The 24,381-nt window shown below is 35.3% G+C and overlaps 1 protein-coding gene across 1 annotated transcript in view; it reads right to left on the bottom strand.

Annotated features, from left to right (window-relative positions):
* The window catches only part of LOC126974732 (MAP kinase-activated protein kinase 2), a 34,742-nt gene extending 10,822 nt beyond the window's left edge, over nt 1–23,920 (bottom strand). Inside the window, exons 1-6 of the mRNA XM_050822340.1 lie at nt 23,583–23,920; nt 8,727–8,852; nt 6,540–6,677; nt 4,145–4,351; nt 3,061–3,192; nt 141–263 (exon numbers count right to left, since the gene is read on the bottom strand). Of these exons, the coding sequence (XP_050678297.1) occupies nt 141–263; nt 3,061–3,192; nt 4,145–4,351; nt 6,540–6,677; nt 8,727–8,852; nt 23,583–23,669 (813 nt within the window). The 5' untranslated portion in view covers nt 23,670–23,920. The remainder of the gene's footprint in view (nt 1–140; nt 264–3,060; nt 3,193–4,144; nt 4,352–6,539; nt 6,678–8,726; nt 8,853–23,582) is intronic.
* Between the last annotated feature and the right edge of the window lie 461 nt (nt 23,921–24,381).

The raw sequence follows: 24,381 nt of genomic DNA, 5'->3' as shown, positions 1-24,381 counted from the left end.
GGGAACGGCCGTTACACGAGTAAGTCAATAAAGTAAATGTCAAATAATACAAAAGAAAAGTTATTGAGTACAGTATCTACATCATCCGCACATCCAATGGGAAATATAAGGTTAATAAGTGACGAATGTATATAGGGTACCTGGTGAATGGTTAGTCGTTTGGCCGGATCTACTGACAGCATACCACGGATAAGATTCTTCGCCTCCGTCGAGACATTGGACCATTCCGGCTCTGGGAAATCGTACTGCCCCAGCCTTATACGCTGAAAACATCGAAAATTTTAATTACTCTTTAAGAATTTTTATGTCATAGAAGCAAAATCTTAAAGAAACATTCATAAAAGTGTTTATTATATTATTTCACTTCTCATGCTCTGAAATATTTGTGCACGATATAGGCTGCACAAAATCGATTTTTGTGCACAAGTGCATTAACGTATCTACTCATAGATGTATCTATATTAAGGCAAAGATAATGAGCCATACAGCCAAACACAATAGAAAGTTCAGAGATAGAATTTGTTATTTTATAATATTTACTTTAATTTATTTGCTTCATGTGTTTTTTAAGACATAAAAGATATTAAAATTAAAATACGGTAGGTTATTTCATTAATTAAAAAATATAAATTACAAATTTAATTGAATAGTAGGCTGTATAGGTCTGGAGCCCAAGCCTAATATCAATGTCGTAAGATTTAAAAAAAAGCGGCGGGAAACAGGTCTTGTTTTTTCGTGCGTTTATTAATTTCTTCAAATTTGCTAAAATTGTTAAAAATGTCCATGTTATACTACTGTTTTATTTCCTCGCAATCGAATTGAAAAGCAGAGTTTATAACTCGTCCTCAAAACCATTTTATCCTCAACATTACTATCAGTTATCTATCTATTATTTTAAAAGTCTCGGATAAGAATGATTCGTTTTGTGCACTCGTTGTAAAATCTACTATTATTTAAATTGTCACTACATATTATAAAACAAAGGCGTTCGCAATAAACATACAAAACTACTGCAACGGTTTTCATGTTGTTTTCACCAATGGATAGCGTGGTTCTCAAGGAAGGTTTTAGTGTATGATTTAATATAAATAATAAATATATTTGTTTATTTCTTTAATAAAAAGTACTTAACAACTAGGGGCAGGTGTCTCCCGTTAAGCTTATCGCCTGTGTTGGGAGTCACCACTCTTTAACCTTTATTTATAACAGCTATTTGTAAAAGTTCTACTATTATACTATACATTACTACTTTCAAATTCAAATATTTTTATTCAAAATAGGATGTGACTTATTGAAAGTCAAAAACTACCACCCGTTCCAAAACGAATGCCTCAGACCTAAGAAGAACGGGCGCAACAAACTCAGCTGCTTTTATTTTTTCGAAAAAATATGTTCACAAAGTAATATTGTACAATTAAACTTATTATTTAATAGTCTGAGGGCGGTCGCTCCATTCCCAATCTGTGGTATCATTAAGAAAGTCATTTATAATTTATAAAAATACACATGATACTATTTATAAAATAGACATGATCAGAGAAGGGGGAAGGGGGAAGAAGGGAAATGTGTGTGTGTGTGTGTGTGTGTAAATGTGGGTATGGGTGGTTTAGTGGAATTTTGTATTTTATTTAAGTCTATAGTTTTCTATAGACTTTTGTCTGAGACGGCATATGTCAGTCTCTCATATGTCATCTCTCATATGTCATCTCTTAAGGATAACTAACTATATTAATTTTAATAATTAATTGTCAACTATAAAGCAGTTTTAGTTTAATTTTTAACTCATTGACTTTAATTATTTCCGATGGTTTAAGACTACATTATTCCCGAATACTTACATCATTCTTTTTCTATTGACAGAACTGCGTCTGTCGGGTCAGCTGGTATTATATATTTTTTATAGACATTCTTATTATAAGCCTATATTCAACAATCTAAGTAAGTTAAGTTTATTGTGAAAATTATTAAATTACAAAAACTTAATTATTAAGAATTAAATCTAGATCTAGAGAAGTATTTATTTTAGATATTAACTCTAAAATAAATATTTTTTATTTAATTGACATCGGTATATCCATGGTACATAATAATATACTCAGCAGGTATGTAGTTATGTAATATGTTATGTCATTAAGTTTTGTTTATTTTTGTAATAGTTAAATATCATTAACTACTTATATACAATAATTTTTTGTAATTATATTTGTGTATGTTCTTAATCTAACAGCATGTATATATTTGTTTTAGGTATAATAAAATAAAACTTGTTTTCAATCTTTAGCACCGATTAAAATTATAAAACAAATAAGTACTCTAAACAATTTGTTATGTTTTTAAAGTGATAACCCTCACTTCTAAGATTAAAACACAAATAAAATTTGTAAAACAAAATTTTATGATCGATGTTGGACTCGAACCCACGATCTCCGGCGTTCCGTGCCGGTGCTCTAACCAACTGAGCCAACCGTTCGAGTATAAATACTTTAAGCTTAGTGGTCTACTTTAACATGACATCGGCTAACTTGTGGCATACCGTCCACAGAAGCCACAGTAGGAAGAATAGAATAGAATTCTAGTCTTACTTTAACTAAGGCGACACTAAATGCCAGCGACCTTGAGCGATATGAGTTCACTGCTGCCGGCCCGCCATCTATGTAACAAAGCCAATATTTTCAAAATTCTTGCGCACAAAACAGTTTATATGCTTACAATCCTCGTTATTCACTACTAATCTGAATAAATGAACCTACACAAAAAAGTACAAGCTATAAGAATAACTTTTATGAGAGAAGTACCAAAAAAATGTGTCACGCCATGCCAAAAAACTTGTTTAACTTCAAAGAAAAGTGGTAGTTCAAAAAGGCTCGTTAGTGTTAACTATAACCAACAGCAAGCATTAGCAACCTACAAATAAGACTTAAGGATATGTGTAACAGGATTAAATAGTGTTCATAGCTCGAAATGCTATACTTTCACCACAAAACTTGTCTAAGAACACCATGTTTGCGTGTTTTCTGCTTACTCTACGCCTTAAAGACATTAAATACTAATTCATCTTACCTTTTTCATACCAGGCGATATCGCAAGTCCATGATTGGAGTAAAACGGTGGGAAACCACACAAAAGTATATACATTACGACACCGAGCGACCAAACATCACAAGACTTGTCATATTTCTCCGGACCCAGCACCTGAAATACGGAAAAGCTTATATCATTTGTACGTCTAGATAGACTAGGCATAAAAGGCATTTATTTTCTCAAAATTGATTCCTTTAGAATTCTTTTTGATGTCATTTCTAATAACTACTAGATAGTACTACCGCTTCGGAAACAAATGGCGCTCTGAGACAGAAGAAGCGGCGCAGGAAACTCTCCCAGCATTCTTTTTTTGCGCTCTTTTCAATAAAAATATACAATATTGTACAGTCATTTATATCGCTATAAAATAATCAGAATCTAGTCCCAGGCTATCCGATAAAGCGAATCTATTGATACTGTGACCGATTTTGATCGTCAAGTCGTAAACAGTCAGCCACGCTTGGCATTAGATCCTAAGTATTTTAAATATTAAACCATTTGCAAATGCACACATTGATAAATCAAAAGTGGTCACGAATTATCAGACTGTCAGGACGTCTATACGATAGTACATTAAAGTTTATAGTAAAATTATAACATTTAGACTAAAATATTAAAGTTTGGCAGTAGTTTCATAGTATTTAAGCCACTAGCCAACGCACACATCGACAAGTCAAAACTAGTCACACATATTATCGGGCTGTCAGGTCTTTTTTATTAAAATTACGAGACGAGCTGGACGTTCAGCTGATGGTAATTGATACGCCCTGTCCATTACAATGCAGAGCCGCTCCGGATTCTTGTAAAGCCCAAAAATTCTGAGCGGCACTACAATTGCGCTCGTCACCTTGAGACATAAGATATTAAGTCTTATTTGCCCAGTAATTTCACTAGCTACGGCGCCCATCAGACCGAAACACAATATTACTGCTTCACGGCAGAAATAAGCGCCGTCGTGGTACCTATAATCTAGCTGGCATCCTGTGCAAAGGAGCCTCCCACTGGTAAGGTCAAGTACGTTCTAAGTTTGTGGCCAGCAGGAGTAGAAGAAACTGCCACATACCTCCGGAGCGACGTAATAGGGGGTATAGCATGGTGTTTGCAAGCTGTCAGCTTGGGTCAGCGTCTCCTTGGCGAAGCCAAAGTCTGTAAGCTTGAGCAACGCGTTTGGAGCCGCGCTGGTGTACAGGAGGTTCTCCGGTTTGATGTCGCGGTGAGCGATGTTCGAATCGTGCAGGTGACGGACGGCGACACATATTGAGTGCATTATCTGTAAAGAGTAAATTATTTATGACAAAGTGCCTAAACAGCTGTTTCACCTGATTCCTACCACCATCATCCTAACAACCTGGTGAAAAAATATAAGTAAATACTGGTAAAACCTAACAATGTGTTGAAGTTGATACCATACAGTATTCCTGTCACCGAATTTTACCTTTGCATGACAGGCTACGATATCATGTCCACCATCCATCACCGGCTGTGTGGCGTTCTAAGCGGTGGCTGGGTGCGGTTTCTAAGGAAATGTCTCCCATGCACAAGCAAGCTGTGGAAAGAAGCTTTCTTGTACAGTGTTCCCAGGAATATGGGATATTCTAAAAGGCCGGCAGCGCTCCTCTGTTGTTGCAGGAGAGTGTTGTCGGCGGTGATCACTTAGCATCTGGTGATCCGTACGATTGTTTGTCCTCCTCTACCATAAAAAAGTGCAGCATGAAGATATTAGATAAAAGTCATTTTGAAATAAGGCCAATATCATAATTATCTGTGTCCGTTTTGCTATTTATTGTTGGAAATGCTTGAGTACCAACAGCAAAAAGTGCTTTAAACGGTTAAATCATAAAGGACACAAAAGAGGCCCTAGTATATAAATCCATCAACGAAAAAAAATAAAACAGTCTGGACACAGAATATTACCCTTAAATTCAGTTCCCCACATTTAGTTATGATTGATTTTGGTGGAAGAAATGGCCGACGAAGAAACCCTGATGTTTGAGTTTTAGTCGGAGCTGCAGATTGTCCTTATCGCACCGATTATTGTCTCACCCGCGCCACGTGAGCACGACGGTATACTGTTTTACAATACTTACTTAATCTGAAAATGCTTCAGCTAATGTTTCCTAATACCAAAGAAGACTATTTTTTTTCCTACGTCAGAGATCTTTCTCTTTGAGAAGGGCTTTTGTCCTCTATCCCCGAGCAGACAGAGGACTGCCCACGAACTCCAGAGGGTGCAAGGTGTGTGCGTCGAAGCTAAATCCCGGAACCCGCAAACCGAGACACGAGTCGATCGAAAACTCGTACTGACCGCTCTGAGCACAACAACCTCTAATGGAGGTACAATTAGAGCGGCTCTACCACCACCACCGCTTTACTGTGTAGAAACGCACTTCAATAGTTATGTATAAAATATATAATTTGGAAAGATAAATGACGAGAGGGTGGAGGTATCTATATAAGGCGATAGATATAGTTAATATCTATATATCTATATATGTCTTACTGGCGTCAGTATCCCACCGGATACTTCATAGGGAGTGCCGCTTTCGCCTCTCTTCACAAGAGAAGGTCGCTTTCGATGAAGGCTTAGAGGGCACCTGCCCAAAGGAAAACCCCAGGTGGTGCTTAGTGGGTAGGCACCTAGGTTTTATGTGAGTACCACATAACGGCTGCGTTGGTATGCATGAGTATTTACCACCTCCCTCCAGTCGTTACCCCGGAGGGTAGACCTCTATCTTTGTTTGGGAGCAAAAAAAAGGCGTCGGTACACATTCGCTTCAACGGTTGACGAGTTAGTGCGTTACTCTATCCAATTTTTGTTCGAATATGTAATTTTCACTGTGTCATTATTCTTAGAAGCTATTAAGAATAATAATTATTTTATATTAAATTTTTCAGTTTAATTATTTAAATATTACATTGGTGGTGAATTTTTGGTAGGTAATATTAAAATTTGTTAAGTATAAAAAAATTCAGTATAAATGATACAGTATATTATACAATTGTAATTAACTGTGTATAATATTCGATAAGTCTTATTTAACACACACAAAATACGGTGCTCACCGGCACAATACACATAATAGAACAGTAGCGTAACTCAGCGGTCTCCTTGAAATTTATACCTACGTAGCGCTAGGGTTGGTACATACAAAGCGACCAGTCCCAACGACGTACGGCGTGGCACTCAATAGTTATGTCTCCCCAAGATTGCTAAGCGGCCGTGTAAATAGTGTGTATGTGTGGGTGACTGGATTCGTGCGCTCTAGTATGAAGTTAAAGTATTCTTCTATTACTGTATTGTGACAACGGCGCGCTGAAGAGTTTGACAATTGTCTGAAGAAATTTTGGCTTTAAAAAGCGCTTAAAAGCCAACGCTGATGCCAGAGTATGGAGGGAGTGATCACTCATCACTATGTGCCCCGTACACTTGTTAGTCCTCCTCTATCTAAAACACTCACCTCCGCCGCTTGTCTCTCGGTGAAGGCTCCTTCCCGGTTGTCCTGGATCCTCTGGAACAGCTCCCCGCCATCCATGCACTCCATAACCACCAGGAGGCATCTCTTCCCACCATATGTATTGTCATATACATCTATAATCTGTAAGTAAGAAGAGAAACGAGTTGATTTTCATTTACTATTTTCTTTATTACAGTCACGAATCTACTTCCAGCTACTGCTAAAAAAAACAAACAAGACAGAGAAGGCTTACTATAGTATAGCCGATTATATAGAGGATAATGATGCATAGTTCTGGTCTGGTTCTGCACAGGCCACCTAAAATTGATGATTTAAAAGATGGGCTGGGAGTTTCTTATCAGTTCTTCACCCCATATCAAAGCCCATTTACAAGCTTTAGTTGCTTTACAACGTTTACCAAGTGCTGTTGCAATATGATTGGTTATTGTCACTCCCTTAAAATGCATTTATTTCTTAATACGTAATGTAATCTTAATAGGGACTTTCCCGGTCCTGTCTATCGTCAACTCGAAAATGGTCAAAGAACATGTTGTTCCATCCAAACCGCCTATTAACGACAAGCATGTGTGTCTATCTACCTATATCTAGAATCATATAGAATCTCCATTATATGCGCGAGGTTTCTATCGCAATGTTTTTTTTACTATTACAATTTATGAGTAGGTACAGTATGAAGTATGTAGTACATTATCAACGGTCAAAGTTCGGGTAAAATTTGTGCAATAAGGCAAATATTTGCTTCGATACCGTGGTGTCCCGCTGAAATATAGCCCTTAAATGCAAAACCGATTCAAACTACTATAAACAACATTAATTTCAGGTCGCCTTAACCTCGTCCCAGTTTGTATTCGAGTTAATAAATAATAAATTTTCAAAGAAATGTGGGAGGGTTATAACATAACAAAAGACATTGTTAAGCCATTGTAAGATCTATGAATAGATTATGGGAAATTGACGTAAGGTTTCGTTGACATTACCTGATAATTAACAATAGGATTATTGGATTGTCCGGCTTGATATGAAGCATTCGGTCAAGGCAAGGTGGAGAAATCCATGACAGACTAAGCTATAGATGGTGAGGATAAAAGTACAGATATCGCACGAGTTGAATGCAGAGTTCGGGAATACGATAGTGCTGTGACCTAATTATAATTGATGACTATAATAATGAGTGTGCCAATAAATTTAAACAATGCTTCAAGTTTACCATTGTAACCTAAAAATTAAATCCCAATCTATATATATAAAAATGAATTGCTGTTCGTTAGTCTCGCTAAAACTCGAGAACGGCTGGACCGATTTGGCAAATTCTTGGCAAAAATTTTCAAAAAAAAGGTCTTGAATTATTTGTAGAAGTCCAGAGAAGGTTTAAAAGGTGAATAAATAGGAAAATGCTGCTAAATTAAATAAAAACAACAAATTTGTTTTTCCTTTGATGTGTCCATACATAATTTCTATGAGAGAATTTATTGACGCACGGTTTGACAGTTCTGCTGTGAAACAATTTCATTACGACAGCAGGGTGCATATTTTACGAAGTAATTTTTGATGTTATGATATATTATTGACAAATTCATATAATAACATTATTTTATTTATTATATGCAGAACAACGTCTGTCGGGTCAGCTATTTTTAATAAAAAAACTTGTTTTTTTTAGAACGAAACCTGAGTGAACTGGATCAGTCACTATTAAAATCAACAAAATAACACGGGATCGCAACTTTAGTATTAACGCGATAACACGGTAATCGACGACTACGGCACATCACTACACTGTAGCCGCGCGAGGCGAGACGTGTGGAAAGCGGGGGGAGATGCTGCCGCTCTTTACCCGAGGCGTATGATACATAGCTAATTACTGACAGTAGAAGGTAGTAATCTATCTTTATCTGTAGATTTCCCGTCTCAAACCGTAAGAAAAGCCGTTTTTTAAAAATAAAATTTATAATGTTCCGTAACAAATGCGGTAGAAGACCCACAATGAAGCGACGTCGCTACGCAACGCCAGGTGATCGAGCCGTTCACAGAACAGCGAATCCTCGACAATTCGAGCAGCTCTCGTTTCACGCGGTAAAGGGTTCGAGCTGGTACTGGGGGTGCGCCAGACCAGAGATTACAGCAGTAGGCTCCATGTGTAGCCGTAATTCTATGAATACTGTAGCTTACCTCGACAATATGCATACAACCGCTAGCCCTCCAGTGCAGGTCCACTTCACGCCTGGCTTTTGGACTATCGTGTAGTACCTTCAATGCTCTCCGTGTGTTAGTTCTCTTTTCCTTACATTCGACCACCTGAAAATTTTAAAATTTTGCTTTATATTAAAATATTAAAGCAGGAAATATTAATCGTAGAGCTCCCATTTTGACCGGAGGATGATAAAATAAAGTTATAGTGTGGGTACCGTAACGTTTGAGTATGCCTCATGTGATGGCAGCTAAGAATGTGACATAACACTAAAAGATGTAAGTTGAAGGAAAGTTAAAAAAAAAAAATTCATTGTTTTATCTTGGTAAAGTCCCGGACCATTGCGGTAAGTACTTAAAATCATTTTGAAGGTGTGGCGTTCGAAACCCGATAATATTTACAAAAATGTCTACAGAAAGTTTAAAGATTATTATTTTTATGGTAATATATTATTACTCAAACCTTCCTCGAGAACCACGCTATCCGTTGATGAAAACAGCATGAAAATCGATGCAGTAGTTTTTGAATTAAGGTGCGGACAGACTACGATTGTAAATGCTACAACCGACCCTACAATATTTGTCTTGATCATGTGGCTAAGATGCAAATATGGCATTTATTTTACGGTTTTCTTTTGTTTATTCAAAATTTACGTATTAAATTGAAAAATTGTTCGGTTGAAGTTTTAGAAAAGTACTAATTCTATTAAATTCTTTAAAAAAAGAATGTTGCTATAGTTGAAAATACGGAGTTTTTTGACTCCAAAATTTATTTTTGGGAAGCAACTTCCAAATTTTTTATTGGATATTTCAAATTATATATAAATATTCTATCCGGTTAACAATTTTCTTTACGTCGTTCTTTGCGCATTGTATTTTTTGCGTCGGGATACTTTGATTGCGTTATGTTGTAATTGACTCTCTTAGAAACCAATTTTTGTGGATATTGAGGTATGACCGCGCCTTAACAAAAGACAGACCGACAGGCGGCGAAGTACTATTTTTTTTAATATGTAGTGATAAATAATAATAGAGCTATCCTTCGAGCGACCCTCATCATACAGCTCGATATGTGTGTTCTAAACTTGTAAAACGCAGTAACGTTAAAACATAAAACTGTTTACAATCAACAATGTTAACTTTCAAGAACACGTCAGTCTGCTACTTCTCAAAACTGAACTCGTAAAATATGTAATATCTCAAAATTATTACTTGTGGGAAACGAGGAAAATGAATGCCATTTAGCACTATCAGTATAAAGTATAGACTTCATATATATAGTGTAGCAGCGTATAGCGGTCAGGCATTTTCGGGCTGTCAGGTAGAAGAACAATTTTAGGGTTAGCTTGTGGTTTAAGGCGACACTAAAAGCCAGAAACCTTGAGCGATATTGAAGAGCCACCCACCCGTCATCTATGTTACAAAGTAGTAAAACACAGCAAACGCCATAGGTAGGTGAAAACTTATAATACAATACGCAGGCTAATAAGTGAAGGTAGACAGACACTCTGCATGTGCAAGTAAGCCTTAGCAACGTGGCAGTTTGCGCATCATCGCTTGCAAAGCAAAGTGAAGCGCCTGATAATATTTACGAGCAAAATTCTTACGTGGAAAAACATAACATTTTAACAGGCGCAAACACTGCAATACAACTAATATAGGGACCGAGCGTCTAGACTGTCACGCCAACTGAAAAGTGAAAGGTGCGCGTGAAATGATGAGCACCAAAAACGTTACTATGCCATTTGATGAGTAGGTTTTACTCTCCATATTTTTCTCATACCGGGCGCCTTATATGAAAATCGATTCTTAAGGTAAACTCCAATAAACTCCAAAAATAAAATATTCTTGGTACACTTCCACGTGATTGTAGTATTTGTTTGAATAAATAAATTTTTAGTCAGTAACAGTAAAGATAGATTCGCTTTCCTTTTCTATCTTGCTGTATCTCCGTTAGAGATGTTCTTCTCTCTCGCTTTGACTGTCTATAGACTCTATACCATAGACCAAGTATAGTAACTAGACTAATTGATAGCTTCCGTCTCACTCACACGAGAAAAAGAAAAACTGATGCGAGTCTTATGTAAAGAAATGAGATAGAGTGATTAGATTTTTTGTTTCGTCATGCATGCCGGTTTTTTCACCTAACCTCACAGCACTGCACAGATATTTTGTTTACTTTTATTTGAGTCTATAAAGCTATTATTGAAACGTGTGAAATATCCACAATCTATTCAACATCAGTGACAATTTTAAGTAGAATCGAAGGAAATATGGTGCGATGTTGTGTTTTACGATGTAAAAGTGGTAGTGAAAGAACATATATAAATTATGTACATAAATTATGTATATAAATTATGTACCTATATATATAGGATACTAGCGGACCCAGCAAACGTTGTATTGCCGATATTGAAATCGCGATACAAAAGTAACTGTTGATCGTAGATGGGTGAAAATTTGAAGTTGTATGTATTTTTTAATGCTGACTCATAATAAAAAAAAATAAAAAAAAATTGGCGTGGACCACCCTTAACATTTATGGGGATTAAAAATAGATGTTGTCCGATTCTCAGACCTACCCAATATGCACTGAAAATTTCATGAGAATCAAGCCGTTTCGAAGGAGTTTAACTACAAACACCGCGACATGAGAATTTTATATATTAGATTATCTGTCTCATGTTGGCCACGCAAACCGATGTCTAGTTACTATACTTGGTCTATGCTTTATACGGTAAGGTGTAGTGCGAGGCAGAAATTCAGCGAAAAGAATCATGTCAAACAGTTCTTCGGAGCACTCCCCGTAATAAACGTGCTCACCTAAAATGGCTCTACAGCAGGTAAAGGTTATAATATTATGTATATATATATTAGAGATGAAACGGATATCCGGTAACTATCCGGTATCCAGCCTATCCGGCGGCCTTAACACTATCCGGCCGAATACCGGATAACTACCTACTATTCGGCCGGATAGGCATCAGGCCGAATTAAAAAAAATCTGTATAAAAAAATATATTTTTAAGTAATTATTTGCTTTATTTAGTTAGTTTTAGTATCACTTAGGAAATATAATTAGTTTTAGTTGTAAATTTTTAATCACACCATAGTAAATGAATGTAATAGAAAAAAAATAATTAATTAGTACTCATACTGCACTAAAGGCAAATTATGGTGGATAAATACTAATTTCTCTACATTGAGAGGTTGCTAACTTCGCTCATTAACGAAAATAACCGAATCTAACCGAGTCTACTCGATAGTTCGCGCCCCGCCTACGCAAGTCTGTGTTTGTGTGTGCGATACACCAAACGGCTAAGTTCCGCCGGATATTCGGCTATTCGGCCATATGGTTGGCCGAATATCCGGTATTCGGCCAAACTGCTATCCGTTTCATCTCTAATATATATACAATAGGTAATATTTAAACAGATTTGTGTAATACAGTTGTCAAGGACAGGCACTATTCCGTACAAAAACCTTCAAATACGTCGTCTCACATCGATTATTAGATAGCGCGATAACACACTATATACATCCCTGTCATACTTATCGGTACGAAAGGAGACAGCCAACCTTTGTCGTTTATGTCTTAATGATAGATTGTGTTAGTAAAGAAAAAAAAAGGTTGCGGTAATATCATAACATGGGTCACGGGTGATTTCCATGTTGATTACGAGCGGAAAAATCGTTTTCATTTCTCATACTCGGAAAGTTATGTTGTTTTGATCTGATTATTGGGTGGAAAATGCTGTTTCCCTCCAAAGAGAGGGAAAAACTCATACAAATTACTTCACACCTAAGGGCCGGAATGAACTTTAAAAATAGAACTGCTGTGAAGAGTTCTATGTAAAAAAGAACTAATTAGAAAAAATGCTGGGGCCATGTGACTTTCTAAACAGGCAGTGTGAACTAAGCGCAAACTTCGGAATAAGCCGCAAAAATTACGCGGTAAGTTCCATATTTGAAATTTAAAAAGTCGACATAAATTGGCGGGATACCAATCAGTGCTACGATAAACAACTAGTTTTATTTTCACATATTCAAAATGAAAAGTAGAGTGTTTAACTCGGGTAAAAGTATCAATTCCTATTCGGACAATAGCCGTCTAAATACCTCGGGAATTGATTCTTTCGACCCTCGGTTAACAATCTACTATTTAAAAGTATCAGATACAATTATTTTAGTCTTTTAAATCACTTATAATTAAACCAATAATTAAGTAAACCAGTTCTCAAATCTCCCCACAGTTCGAGATCAGTTTTCAAATACCAACTATAAATCTATCCAAGACCCAAACATAAAACTAACTACATATTACTATTTGAGAAAAAAGAAAATTAATTAATTAAATTAATTGTACATGACAATAACTTAAACACCAACCTAAACCATATGAAATATATCTCTGACTAAACATAACAAGCAATAGGCGGCCTTATCGCTTAAGAGCGATTTCTTCCAGGCAACCTGTAGTGAAATAGTTCTAGTTGATCAGATAACAGTAGGTGGTGTTGTCGAAGAAACGAACTAATGCATTTGTCACAGTTATAAATAATAATTAAGGAGCATTACAAATACAAATATTTTATTTTGTCTTAAAAGAAAACAAAACAAAATATAGATCTTTGTATATGCCAGAGAAAGCTAAAGGAGCACATATACGGGTCACCAGATGGTAAGTGATCACCAGAGAAATACATTATAACCTTATAGTATGCTCAATTAAAAACAGAATCAATAAATTATACAATTTTGGATACAATACGACCCAGCTTCCGCAATATAAAGTTATATAGCTGGCCGCTGCGGGCTGGGGTCGCTGAACGTTATTACGTCACTACACCACGCTCACACAGCAGCGCGCGATGTATGATGTCACGTGGGTTTTGTACTAAATTATCGTATTTTCAAAACTACTTGCCAACTTTTATAAAAACTAGTGCATTTATAGGCATATACAGTAAATATTATGTACTTATAAAGCTTCTAAAGTAAATAGTACAAGATCCCACCGCTCCACTCTGCAGGTGTGTTTTTTTGATAAAACTAATTTTAAATGAACGTTTAGAGAGTATCCAACTAATACGTCATTAGCGATAGTATGCCTAAAAAATTGGCCGTAATTACCTGTAATTAATGTTAGTACTTAACTTTTTGATATAAATTATAACTATGTATATGTTTTTATAAATAAATTTTAAAGGAATATGTAAAGAAATTGATAAAAATATGGTTGCCAGCTCTCAGTCAGCCGCAACATTAGGTTTGCCAGGTGTAAACAGATATAATATTGTTGAGTATGAAGTCACCTGTTTTCTTTTTATTTTAATACAAAATTGATGTGTTGCGAGTTAAAGAATAGCTGAGGTTGCCATGTCATCCCTACGTGATCACGTTCGGAACACATAAATCCGCAAGAGAACGGGATGGGCGGGCCATATTTGTCGTAGGTCCGATGGAAGATGGGGTAAAAAGTTGTTGGAGTGGAGACCACGAAAGGGGTTCAGGAATATTGGGAGACAGCCAGCAAGATGGACGGATGATTTGATGCGATCGGCTGGGAAGGACTGGATGCGGAAAACTCTGGACCGCACAAAATGGTCAAAGAGACCTTTACACAGCATTGGGTAGATCAAGGTTAAAGAAGAGGTTGCCATTATGTCAATAAACGATTCCAGTTCCAGATAAGTATGAGCGCAAGAGAAAAGATGCACGTATTGTTACGTCTGAGCCCTGATGTATGGAAGACCCAACGAAACATAAAAAAAGTAGAAGGCATCTTGTACTCCCATATCAATGTGTGAAAACCGATAGAGAAATTCCATGTCAATTCACAGGAAAACATATTAGGAATTGCTTTTGAAGTTATAATATAATAAAAGTTCGTTAAATTCTGTACAAATAAGAACAAATTGTATTTGTTCTTATTTGTGGGATGTTGTTGGCATACAAAAGATAACGGAAAAAGGGTGCGGGTACTTAAGCCTTCGACCGCCGACGTGATAGTAAAGTGTGCAGAATTTTTGTTTTTTTTTTCGAAGTTTTAACCAATATTTGGTAAGTTGCTATTTTTATAATACATCTAGACTTTTTTTTCGCGTGTAGTTGCGTGCTTCATCGCGGTCTCTTTTGATTCGTGCCCGAAAAAACAAGTCACTGATCGGCGTGATCACTATGATGAGTTAAACTTTAGTGCATATGCTGTTAGAAAGATTAGACAGCTAAAAAATTGTGTTTCTTATCTATTTTTATAGCATCATGTCATAGTTTCATTTCCATCAGAATTTCATTTCCATAAATTAATAATTAGTTGTATATTGTATTTAGGATTATAAATGAAATTGATATATACGGATTTATTAAGATATATTTTCAAATTATTTATGTCAAGCCATTGTATTAATTTATTTATAGTGTTATTAATTTCAAGCTCATGATTATTGATGCAGTTATTATTTTTTTCAGACGCTATAACGATTGTGATATCATCAGCAAATAACACACATTGATGTTTGGTTATGTTAATAATGTCATTTATATATAGTAAGAATAGGATAGGGCCCAGCACACTTCCTTGTGGAACGCCACATTTATTGTTATTGTATTCGAACAATACCACCATAAACGACCATATCTCCATTGTCATCTATTTTATCAATAACAACACATTGTTGCCTGTTGCTAAGATATGATGCTATCCACTGAAGTGTAGGACCCCTGATACCGATTATATCAAGCTTATCTAGTAGCAGATCGTGGGAGACTAAGTCGAAGGAATTCGAGATATATAAAAGATAGTCCTACTGTTAGATTGCTATTATTAATACTTGTAACTATAGCCTTTACAAGAGTGAATACCCCTAATGAAGTGGACTTATTTTTTGAAAGCCAAACTGTTCGTTGCTAATTATATGAAATTTTTCGCAATAGTCGGTTAATCTTCTGTACATGCACTTTTCATATATCTTAGACCGTATGGCTATCAAAGTTATTGGACGATAATTATTAATATTACATTTTTCACCTTTTTTAAATAATGGCTTGACTATTGAATTTTTCAGAGCGTCAGGAAAAGTGCCCGGCTCAAATGATGTATTTATTAAATGTGTTAAAATATCAGTCAATTGATTAGCACACTCTTTAATAATTTTGGTGTTGATTTCATCATAGCCTAAAGAATTGGAGTTTGTCAAAGACATTATTTCTCGTCTAACCTCGTTTTCTGTCATGGGTTTTAGGAACATTGAGTTTACATGGGCACCAATATTACGTGATTTTTTGATACTTTTTTGTGTTGTTTGTTGTAGTGATTATTAAAGGTAGTAGCAATATCAACGGGTTTTGTTATTGTGTTGTTAACTATAATTTTCTCTGTTTTCTTTGCAATTTGTTTCTCGTATTTCATTTTTCATTACTGCCCATGTGGCTCTACATGAATTATCATGTGTGTTTATATACTTAATGTGTGTTTATAAACTTTTTTGAATTCACTATACATTTTTTTAGAATATTAGAATATGTCTTATTTCTATTTTATTACTAGTATTTTTATTTTTATAGTATATACATCTTAGTTTGCGTTTATTTAAACAACTTTTTTTAAGCCTTGACTTATCCAGTTTTATTTTTATTTTTACTTTCACTTTTGGGAAGCAAAGATTGTAAAATAGACATAATAGTTCAAGAAACTCACTGAATGCATTTGCGTCATCTTGCATAGATATATGCGACCAGGATAAATTGTTTAAGCATTCCCTGAACTTGCGAAAATTGTCCAAATTATAATCTCTTTTATAAATAAAATATGTAGTACTTTTTTGGCGTCTTTTCATTAACTGAAAAGCTTAACATTTGGGCTGTGTCATGGTCAGAGAGATAAAGCGGCATGACTGATGCGTTAGCATTTGGAATATTGCAAAGAATATGATCTATGCAAGATGACTTACGAGTAGGTACGTCTATGTGAATTTCCATGTTAAAATTGTGGGTTATGTCTCGTAAATGATTAGTAATATTGCCTTTTTTTAGCGTGTTTATATTTGATAATCGGCGACTAGAAACGAATAAGCCCTCCTCCGATCGTGCTCGCGTGTGATCGCCGATTGTGAAGAGGCGCCATTAGACTTGTATCAAAGTGCAAACACTGTCTGTTGATAGTTAGCGATATCAAACGTTATCTAAAGCTACTCGTGTATGGCGTTAGGTATATTTGTATTCATAATTATTATTATCTTACATAGTGTGAAGCAACATTTTGATTTTTTGTGTGACTGCATGTTTATTTTACCGACTTAAAATCTTGCTTTACCAATAGAAATCTACATTAATATTGGGTAATATTTTTTATGGAAGAGGAGGACAAACGAGTATAGGGGTCAGGTGTAAAGTGATCACCGCTGCCCATATTCTCTTGCAACACCAGAGGAATCACAGGAGCATTGCCGGCATTTTAGAAAGGTTTTTTTGAAGGCACTAACGCACAAGAAATAAAAATGTCTCAAAAATTTTAAACCTAAACCTAGAGGCAAAACTTGTGTAAATTGGCGTGACGCCTGTCGTTTAAATTGTAGCCTGTTCAATATGTTATGTTTTTAAAGTGGTAACCCTCACTTCTAGGATTAATACACAAATAAAATTTGAAAAACAAAATTTTATGAAGCCACAACCTGAGAGTAGAACAAAGCAAACAGAATTTTATAACGAGACGGTACTCGAACGGTTAGCTCAGTTGGTGAGAGCACCGGCACGGAACGCCGGAGGTCGTGGGTTCGAGTCCCGCATCGTTCATAAAATTTTGTTTTTCAAATTTTATTTGTGTTGTAGCCTGTTTGTATGTAAATATAAGCAATGCTTGCCCTATGTAGGTAAGTGTCGCTGGTCTACATCTAGCAATTTATGATTGACAGAAATATGAATAAAGAAAGAAAATTATTCGTTTCTTCAACCTTATTACTCTTAGGCTGGGTTGTACCGACTAACTTTAGCAATAACAAACACGTTAGAGTTACCGGTTTAAAGATAATGTGTGTAACCGCCGGTAATCTACGCCGGTTAAAGCTATTGTTAATGTTAAATAGCGACCTGTCTATAAAAGTTTAAATACACGAGTCATAAATATATTTAATACTGGTACCTTGACCTATCATTAGATTTACCCAACATTTCACTGAATCATTACTTTATCGTTAAAATTCCCCGATGAATCATTAACGATTTGATTAGCGACGTCATTATCACAGACTTACGGCCTTACAAATAAAATTGACGTTAAGTTAAACCTGAGAATAAACCAAGAATATGCAAAATGTTTACACATAGACATTCTGTTTATGATTGGTTAATTCAAAGGTATAACGTTTCCCGCGTTTATTTGCAAGGCTGCTTGACATTCGGAAAACTTCAGAATTATCATTGTATTGACAGTGTTGTCAACGATATAGTCAACATTCATGCATATTCTTGGATTATTCTCAGGTATAATTTTATGGTAAGTTTATTTCACGGAACAGAAAAAAACTAGTGGAAGTGGCATGTGGGCGTTACCCTGTCGCCACTACTGTGTACAAATGTACCTACTCGAGGCTCAAGTGAGACCAGTCATTTGATGTCAAGTCAACAATCTTTTAAAAAAATACAAATATGCCGTATTGTGCCATTTTTGAGTGTAGAAATCATAGCCGCAATAAAGATATGTCCAACAAAGCGATTTCCTACCATCGGTTATCATAATTTGCCGATTTAAATTCAATTAATATTTTTTATGTGTTGTGAAAAATATACAATTAAAAATGAATACTACGACGTATGATTTATTTAGCTTTACGTGTATGATGTAACTGATGTTAGAAAATTTCATGTAAACGATAAAAATATTTTGGTGCATGCATGTCCATATCGATATAATTTTATCGAAATAAATTTTATTCAAGATTTGCTCTTTTCCATGCATCATGCGGTAAGGGTGTAAGTAAGCATTATGGTTGTGGTAATTGTGTACAAGAGAGACTACGACGACTTCAAATTAATACTTTTAATTGTCTCTTAGGTACAGTCAATATTTATTTAAAGATTCTAGTTAAACTAAATAAGCGTTAATTTTTAAATATAGACAAACATTTTTTTTTATTAATATTTGGCATACATTGATGTTCCAACGATAAGGTTCAGTCAAGGAGTGGAGTAGAAGAAAAACCTTATCACATTTTTTTGAATGAAAATAAGGGACGAGGCGAGCAGGACTTTCAGCTGATGGTAATTGATGCCCATTACAATGCAGTGCCGCTTAGGATTGTTGAAAAACTCAAAAATTCTAAGTGGCACTACAATTGCGGTCGTCACCTTGACACATAAGATATCAAGTCTGATTTGCCCAGTTTTTTCACCACTACCAACTAAATATGTACAGCTCTATAGAGAGTTACTCATTTGGTGTCCGTTTGGTTGCACAACCAATTTGGTGGCGCGACCAGTACGAACGCGTCTTAACTCTGGTGTCTAGTTTGGTGGCTTACGGACACCACGGTGGCGCGACTGGTTGTGCAACAAAACGGACACTAGATGAGTAACTCCCTATGAAGCTGTATATATGTTGTTGGTAGCGGCGAGAGACGTCGGGAGACGAAAAATTATCAAAATCTATACTGGACTGGTACACAAATTACAAAAGAAGGAAGCGAGGTAGGCCTACAAGGAGATGGGTTGACGAAATAAAGGCCACAGCAGTATATGATCAAGATTGGCTGATTTGCGTGATTTTTTATGTTATAGTGTTAGTAAGTTTTTGTGCGTCATGTACTCGAATGAAGAGTATTTTAGCATGCTCAGGGCGAAATAATTGTAACTACGTCGCAGCTCGTAGGGATTACGAACAAAGTTATGCACTTGACAGTTCCGCTTGGTTTGGAGTTGCCTTCTCGTAATGATTTCCAGCGTCTGCACATACGCCAGTACGCTACGGACAGCGCCCACGAAAAATTTTCGGGCGCCGTTTGAGAGTATCTCCAAGAAGAGTACGAGGGATCCGGCAAGAATGTGTCGCCGCGGTCTTCCGTCCTCACTCTCGATTTTTAACATTTGAGGTCAAGTAAAAGAATACGTGTCTCGAAAAATTTGTGACACTGAGGAGGAAACAAGAGCCCGGATCGTTACAGTATTCGATACAATGAAGACTGACACGACGGTGTTAAAACAAAGTCGTGAAACGTTGCACTAAATGTATTGGAGTCAGTGGCGGTCACGTCAAGCAGAACCTGCGGGTGGTAAGAGACGCTGATCAAGTGGATATAATAATGAATTAAGTATTTAGTAATACAACATTTTCGTTCTTTGTCGCCCCCCGCCCGCCCCTAAATGAAATGGGTGTGTGGGCAGGGAAAAATGAGAATGTCCGCAGACAGTGTCCAAACTGTTATAATTAGGTACGTTATTACTCTTTTTTTTCACATTTCTCTTAAATTTGATTATTTCCTGAAAATTTATATTTTAATATGTATTCACTACTTTATACCAACATACGCCTTAAGATATAGTACAGGTTTTTTTTACATCTTGTATAATATATATGTTTGAAAATTATGAAATTTTAATTAAGTACTAACTTTAATTTTTATATTAATTATTTTATAATGTCGCAATTGCAGCGCCACACTGTATAGTCATTAAAATAATATGATTTCGAGTGCCATTGGAACTGACCAAAAACAAAACATACATACAGAGACTATTTATCATCACACAGCGTATTTAAACTCGCGAACAGTATTTATTATCTCAAAGTAAACATATCAATAGAATACTATTCCATCCGCTCATATTAATACGAGGAATCCCACGTCAAAATTCCACAACAATAATGACGTCACTGATTGCAATAAATAACGCAATCGCGTCACTGTTAACGTAGGTAGATTGTTTATTTGGTATTTTTTTTATGGAATAGGAGGACAAATGAGCGTACGGGTCATCTGGTATTAAGTGATCACCGCCACCCACATTCTCTTGCAACACCAGAGGAATCACAAGAGTGTTGCCGGCCTTTAGGTATATTTGTAACTTCCTTATTATACAAAGGAAAACAAAACTGGTTAAACAACAGTAAACTTAAGCAGCCATTTTTCCATACAAATGATCTAAATTGTTTTCTTCTTCCATTTTTAACCTAATTTGAACAATGATGATTATCATCACCCCTACACCCGGAACCCTATTTAATTATTTACTTTCATAGATTTAGTTAGCTAGTATTATAGAATTATTTAAGAAAATAATGTTAATAATACTGCAAGGTTACTGTATTTTATGTTACTGTATACTACAATAATTACTATTGTTAATACATTTAAGTGGAAAATGTATTGGTGTAAACTGTAAGTTTTCTGAATAAAATACAATATATCAACATTATCTCTGTCTTTCAGTTTTTGTCATGCTTCTTCCAGAGTGCCTACTTCAAACAGTGCATAAAACGGCTTAACACTTTAGTCTACAAGCAGAAGTCTATTTACTATAAGCGAGAAAACTTAGAGCAGTCCAAAAAATAATACTTCCTTCCGATTAAATTTACATAATTACTTATATTGGTTAACTTTCGAAGGAGGAAATTGCTGAGAATGAAACTCAGAATTTTTTGTCAGAGCTTTTCCGACTTGATGATTTATTCCAATTGTCTTGATTAAATTCTAGTTACCATTGTGATAATTATTGTACTGTGTGCTATCAAACATTGTCTTTTCTATACCTTCAGAGTGGAAATTGTCCTCTAATTGAATGAGTCAAAGCATGGTATTATGACTCCAATGTGCTTCAAACAAGCAGCTATATAATAATAAGGTTCTTTTACTTATTACTTTTTATCTCTGTTATTTTAAACATCAGAAAGTACTTTTTACTAAATACACATGAATTTTTCATACTACTTATCCCTGAAGAACTTTTCTGGCAATTCCGATTAATCTCCAAAACAACTGGAGGAGGTGACATGAATTTAACTGGTAAATTGCTTGTGTTATAAGATAAACTTGGCAATTTTCATTTTAAAATGTAATTAGGACTAGAGCTTTGAAAATCTAAAGCAATGGAACAAGGCAAATGGCTGGGAAAAAAGCAGGGAAGTTTCTTCGGATTTTATAATAGTGCCATTTTGTTTGGTGACTATAGGTTTCTTTCAGTGAGCTAGTGTGGCATCCAAATATCAGCCTCTTTTGTGTACCAAGCATATTTTAAAATGGATCAAAAGTTAAAACTGTTTTGTGGTGAAATCCCAGTTCTTTAGCTATGTTGTAACTCTTTATATGCCGATCTTACTCCACATGCTGAAACCTACTTTGGGCTCCACTTAAAAGGCATTTATTTTCTCAGAATTGCTTCGTTTAAAATTATTTTTGATGTCATTTCTAATATACTAGATACTACTACTTCTTCGGAAATAAATGGCGCTCTGAGAGAGAAAGAAGTCGTGCAAGAAACTCTCCCAGCATTCTTTTTTTGCACTCTTTTTTTGTCCCAGGCTGTCTGATCACTTAGATATTCAGCTGTGGAGTAATAGGATTTATGACAGAGCCATTTTTTAATAAAATATTTAAATTTATTTATAGATAATGCCTGAACAGTGGCTGGGACTTTATTATAAATGTGTATACATTTACCCTTATAGCTATTATGTATCAAATCAAATCAAAATCAGTTTATTCAAGTAGGTCACGAAAATGACACTTATGAATGTCAAAAGAAATAAAATATTTTTCTTATATCTTCTTATGAATTAGTTACAAGCAATCCCTTATTTCTAGTGTTATACTTACACAACATTGCATACACAAATGTCACAATTTTTTTCTCAGCTTATATTGCAATTTATCTTTTTGTACTAAGATTTTAATCGGTTGTATAATAATGAAATGTGTTAATTAAAACTCTGTGGAAGGTGTTGCCCAGGCTTCCATATGAGTTAACCCTACTAGTGTAAAACTGAAAGTGAAGATAGTTCAGCACACACATTCACAAGAGCATGTTTTCACATAGATTAATGTGTTGCTCCCTTGGCGACATATCCCAAAAAAACTTAACAATCACCTCAACTACAAAAGTATGTGATACTAAACCCAGGAGAATTTCAACCCTAAGGTCAAATAAGAGTTTTAGAACTTCCCATGGCAATGGCTGTAAGGCTTTATTATAATTTACCTCCAAACTCCTCAATTCAAGATTATTACCTCTACAGTTATCTCTATGTTCTCTTATATGAGACTCCCCAGAACCACAGAAGGTTCCGGGGCCTATGAAGACACTCCACCTTAAAAAGCCAGTTAGCTATCTGCTCACCTTCTAAGCCTTTTTGCCCCAGTACCAATGCCAGAGTAATTTTGATGACATACAGGCTGTTCTGTTTTTTTCAATATTCCCACACTAACTGTGAGGTTAAAGTATAATTAATGCCATGAGAGCATCAGACATTATACAGTACCTAATGTTGTTTGACTGACAGTTACTGTCTAGGTACAATCCTACTTCAATTATTCATAATTAATAACTTCTATTTTAATAACCCTATATCTTATAAAATATACAAAACAAAACACCATAAGCATCTACGGGAATTAATTATTACTAAGAAAAATTACACAATATAAAAATTGCTAGTATTTTGAACACAGAAATTGAAGATTTTTTGTTGACATTGAATCATAGCAATTAACGAGTGTCACAGGAGAGATAAAAAATATGTAGTTGGCGAGGTATATTTTTGAACTTTACGTCATTTCAATGTGTAAACAAAATAGGCCTGAGTCAGCATGTTAACTGGATACTATCTACATGAAATTACGTTTTAAGTACCTTTCCATTGATCCCAAGTCCAAGGACTGTGTTTGAGATATCGTAGTCATCAGTAATCGGAGTTGTTTTTGGAGTTCTTGTATTCATATTGAATAGCTCACACACACAATTACAAATACGAATTTTAATGTTAAGAATCTTAAAGTTTACACTATTTCACTCACAACACTGATCAATTCTTCTCAGGTTCAATATTACTTTATCAGCAAGGTAAACACGAACTTCGTGATGTCGTACGTAAACGTAAGAGACGATTATCAATTTATCAGTTAATTTCCTTGAAATACACAATCTTATGTAGGTAATAGGTATAGCGAACAACAAGTAGAAAATACAGCTACTGAAGTCTGAAGCCAACTAAAAGACACTTGACAGTTGACAGTTTACGTTTCACATTCAGATGCTGAAAAAACCGACATTTCCCATTCACATTGAAAATTGACAGTCACTGAATGACATACGTAAAGTTTGACAGTAAATGTCAAAAGTAATAAGAATTCAATTAATAGTCGCTGTCTATCAACTTACTTAGTATGTAATAAAATAGAAAGAGCCGACACGTCCTGCAATAAATTTTAAAACGTTCAAAACCTAGCTGTTAATTTCCTTAAAACTATATAATATCATACTATTATAATTATTATTCTAATGTCTTGGAAATATAGTCTAATCTCATAAGGATAACATAACCATTTCAATACTTTAAAATTTGGCAATTATAAAGCGGGTAATGTAAAAGCTGTTTACACAAATACGATATTAATTCTTATCATTTTATTACATCATATCATAAAATCGT

Source organism: Leptidea sinapis, chromosome 33, assembly GCF_905404315.1.
Source record: "Leptidea sinapis chromosome 33, ilLepSina1.1, whole genome shotgun sequence".
Lineage (NCBI taxonomy): Eukaryota > Metazoa > Arthropoda > Insecta > Lepidoptera > Pieridae > Leptidea > Leptidea sinapis.
The sequence above is the reverse complement of the archived record's forward strand: the minus strand, read 5'-3'. Positions and strand labels throughout refer to the sequence as shown.